The 3,461-nt window shown below is 41.1% G+C and overlaps 1 protein-coding gene across 1 annotated transcript in view; it reads left to right on the plus strand.

Moving 5' to 3' along the window:
- LOC107270791 (polypyrimidine tract-binding protein 1) overlaps positions 1-3,461 on the plus strand; it is a gene marked incomplete at its 3' end in the record, with an annotated part of 203,739 nt that overhangs the window by 152,400 nt on the left and 47,878 nt on the right. The window contains exon 5 of the mRNA XM_025088108.1: positions 300-449. Coding sequence (XP_024943876.1) covers positions 300-449 — 150 coding nt within the window. The remainder of the gene's footprint in view (positions 1-299; positions 450-3,461) is intronic.

Below are 3,461 nucleotides of genomic sequence, written 5' to 3' on the forward strand. Positions count from 1 at the left end.
GACCCACTGAAGCCGCTGCCTTTCGCTTTTCGATGGATAGGGATAATCTACCCCGAAGAACAATGTACAATTCGCCTCGACATTTCTGATCTTTGCGACAGTTCACTGATCGTCCTTGTCGCTCGAGTGGAAAACCTAAAGCCTAGGGATTTTAACAGTGAGATTTAGGTACCTAGATACGAAGTTAATACCCACTCTCTTTTTATCCCTCTTCGTACTTGGATACTCGGAGGCTTTATTCCTGTCTATAAAATTTTTGCATTGATTTAAACAATTTTTCTTTTTTTTTCTTTTTACAGGCGAAGCTCGACAAAAGTCACAATGGCAAACCTTCTCGGGTCATTCACATCCGAAATATTCCGAACGATGTGACGGAGGCGGAAATTATCCATCTTGGACTACCCTTTGGCAGGGTTACCAATGTTCTTGTTCTCAAGGGAAAGAATCAGGTGAGTGCTCGATTTGTTAATCTGACATTTTTCCATGGGATATTTTACTGATGAATGATTACGGTCGGGGGGTGCTATTTACCTGGATTCTATATGCTGTGTATACCATATAGAGTTGTAGTATATAAATTGACTTTATTAGCGGCGCTAACGAGTCGTGTGGAACGGACACGGGTCCGTGAGCGTGCGATACCAGAAATAATTGAATCATCGAATGACGAGAATCGAATCGACCGTCACAATTTTACCGTCATCGTCCCTTGTCGGTTGCGCTCAGAGATTTTCTCAAAAGTGAAATTTTTTTACATCCCATCTATAACGCAGGCGTGCACGAGCACAGTTAGGCAATCCATTGGTATCAGATGGATTTGACAGCTGTCATTTACTTGCATCACGAGTCCGAATATATTGTAATTTTTTTTTTGCTCTCGCTTGAAATAGAAATGGGAATGACAAAGTATCGTATGCGACGTCAGGTCAGATAACGATTATCAAAATTAATTGAACTTACGGTAAGCTAACTGTGGCCCGACGTTTATCAGACAAATAGAAATTCGAGATATTAACTGGGGAACTCAGTACAGAGGGGTTGGTCAGTTCATCCCCTATCGGACGGCACCTTTCAACCCTTTATCAAAGCCAGTGGCTGCGGCCCGCTGCTACGGCAGGTGATTCCAGAGAGCGTATGTCAAGTCGTAGGGGAGTTGCTAATCGGGCAGATAACAGTTATCGGGCTCAAAAGAATAATACCATTAACAACCCTTAATAATGAGTTTGATAAACTCATAATAACTCCATGAAGTTCTACGTGGTAAATATTTAATTTTTAACCCTCCAACCGCCACCCCTCCCCCTTATCCAGGGGGATACCAAGTACGAGAATGAAAGAGAGGGAGAATAAAGGGTGAAGAGTGGGAGTAAGGGCGAACCAGTGGAAAGGGATTAAATAAAGGCGTAGAATATTTGAATAACTAGTAAATCCGCTCAATACGTATTTGATCGTATGTACCAGTCTGATTTTTACGATCTTCTTTCTCTGTCACTCTCGTTGTCCATCCATGACAGACGCAGATATTATGTCTGTCTCTCTTTCGCAAACGTCGCATTTCTTTAATAACATGGATATTATACCTTTATATACGAGAATTTCGCGCTCCTGCATTTTCACCAATGCGTATGGTTACATGTAACAATTGTGCTAAATACGAGGGAAAAGGGATGATTTGCAAATTTTACACGGACTCACACGAGCCCGCACGATAATAACCGATGGGAAACGACCGATCCGTTCGAGCTTTCGTGAGATTAAATGTACGCGGGACAAATGGAAAAGGTTGGAAAAAAAAATGAAAAGCAAATAATCGTATGCATAGGGATTTGAATTTTTAATAAACTCAAAACGAGCGCAGTGCTTGATAATATAAAATTTCTCGAGGTTATAGAAATTTTTGTGATCATTCGACCAGTGGCAGCTGAACTTTTTCCTCAGGCGGAAGAGTAGTAGCCGAACGAGCGGATCTCTCCGGGCTTAACGTGATGCGTGTAGCTCAAATGGGCCGATTTGGCTTTTAGAAAATTAACGCATTTATCCGTAATCGAAATTATGCGTGATGCGAAACGCGTGCGCGTTTATGCTTTCCTATGTATAGATAACAGATACACGTTACGTTGCGTGGCCGAAAATCGGTACCGCTGCCGCGGTAACACGAGCGAATGGTTTGTTTATGCCGAGAGGATTATAATAATGCACCAATAGCTCGATTCGCTTAATTCACACAGCCAAATGAAGAGATTTGCCCTCGCGCAAATTACATACGCATTAGCGAGGTACCTCCTGTAAACGTCCTGTGAATAAACGTAAACCTGGTGTACCTTCATGGAATAATGTGGCTGGTAGATACCACACGTGCGTATCACTATATGCGATATACATCGAATCACAATTCGTACATATTCCACATGAGGGATACGCACCGGATTTCGTTTTGCTTTAGAATTTCATTTTGAAATACTACTTATTAAATACGTAAATGCGACTGTCCGTCGTATTTTACTCTAAAGTTGAAAATTTGAATATTCCGTTGACACGAAACAAATAGTTATTTTGTCAACTACAAAAATCATTTTTTTTTTAATTGTTTACTGTGATAAGCTCTTATCTCGATTATTATTTTTTTTTTTTTACTAGAACGATCATACGTTATCATTAGATCGACTGCGACTGTTTGGAGAAATGTTGTCTTGTTTAGCCTGAATAAATATGGTCGGTAGGCTTTATCAACGTTGCTTTGAGTATATAACGGCGTGGCGTTCGCAGCGCCACGGGAACTAGGGGAACAGAAATTCCTCGAGAAGATCGAATTCTGCCTTCAATTATGCTCGAAAAGTTGTTCGAATGACTGACCGACCCTGGTAGGCACTCCTGATATTTGCTTTGATTACAAGTTCTCGGTAAGCTAGTTATCAGGGTGGAAGAGAACCGTTTGATCCGCCATCTCTAGGCAGTGGATAATATTAATAAACCTAGGTCTATCTCTATAGCGCTGAAAAGTAATTTGGCAAATCGTCATATCTCTTGGCTGTAACAGTTGTAACTGGTGCTTGGAAATACAAAATTTCGATTACGACGTAGATCGTCTGGGCTCTCTCCGTAAATGACTTAACTGGCGAGAGAGTTCACGTTAAGGTGGCTCGAGGGCAAAGTTAGTAAATTATTTAATAAATTGAAGGAAAAAAAAAAGATAAATATATAAAAATAATTTTAAGACACGACGTAATATCGAAGTCCGTCGTTTACTGTATCGTCGCTTCTAAAGTCAGTCTGGAATAACAGGTGTTTAGTGTGATTTTAATTAATTAGTTAATTAATTTAGCGTCTAAATGAAGCTTCGCTCAAAGGGAGATGGGCATGGGACAGAATTGCCAGTCTGACGGTTGGAGAGTTCGCGTCTCGTTGGTTAGTTGAAGGGGTGCTGCGAGTGAATAGGGTCGTCCGGGGCCCGTGACGGTGCT

This window comes from Cephus cinctus, unplaced genomic scaffold (genome assembly GCF_000341935.2).
Source record: "Cephus cinctus unplaced genomic scaffold, Ccin1 Ccin1_scaffold0837, whole genome shotgun sequence".
Taxonomy (NCBI): Eukaryota; Metazoa; Arthropoda; class Insecta; order Hymenoptera; family Cephidae; genus Cephus; species Cephus cinctus.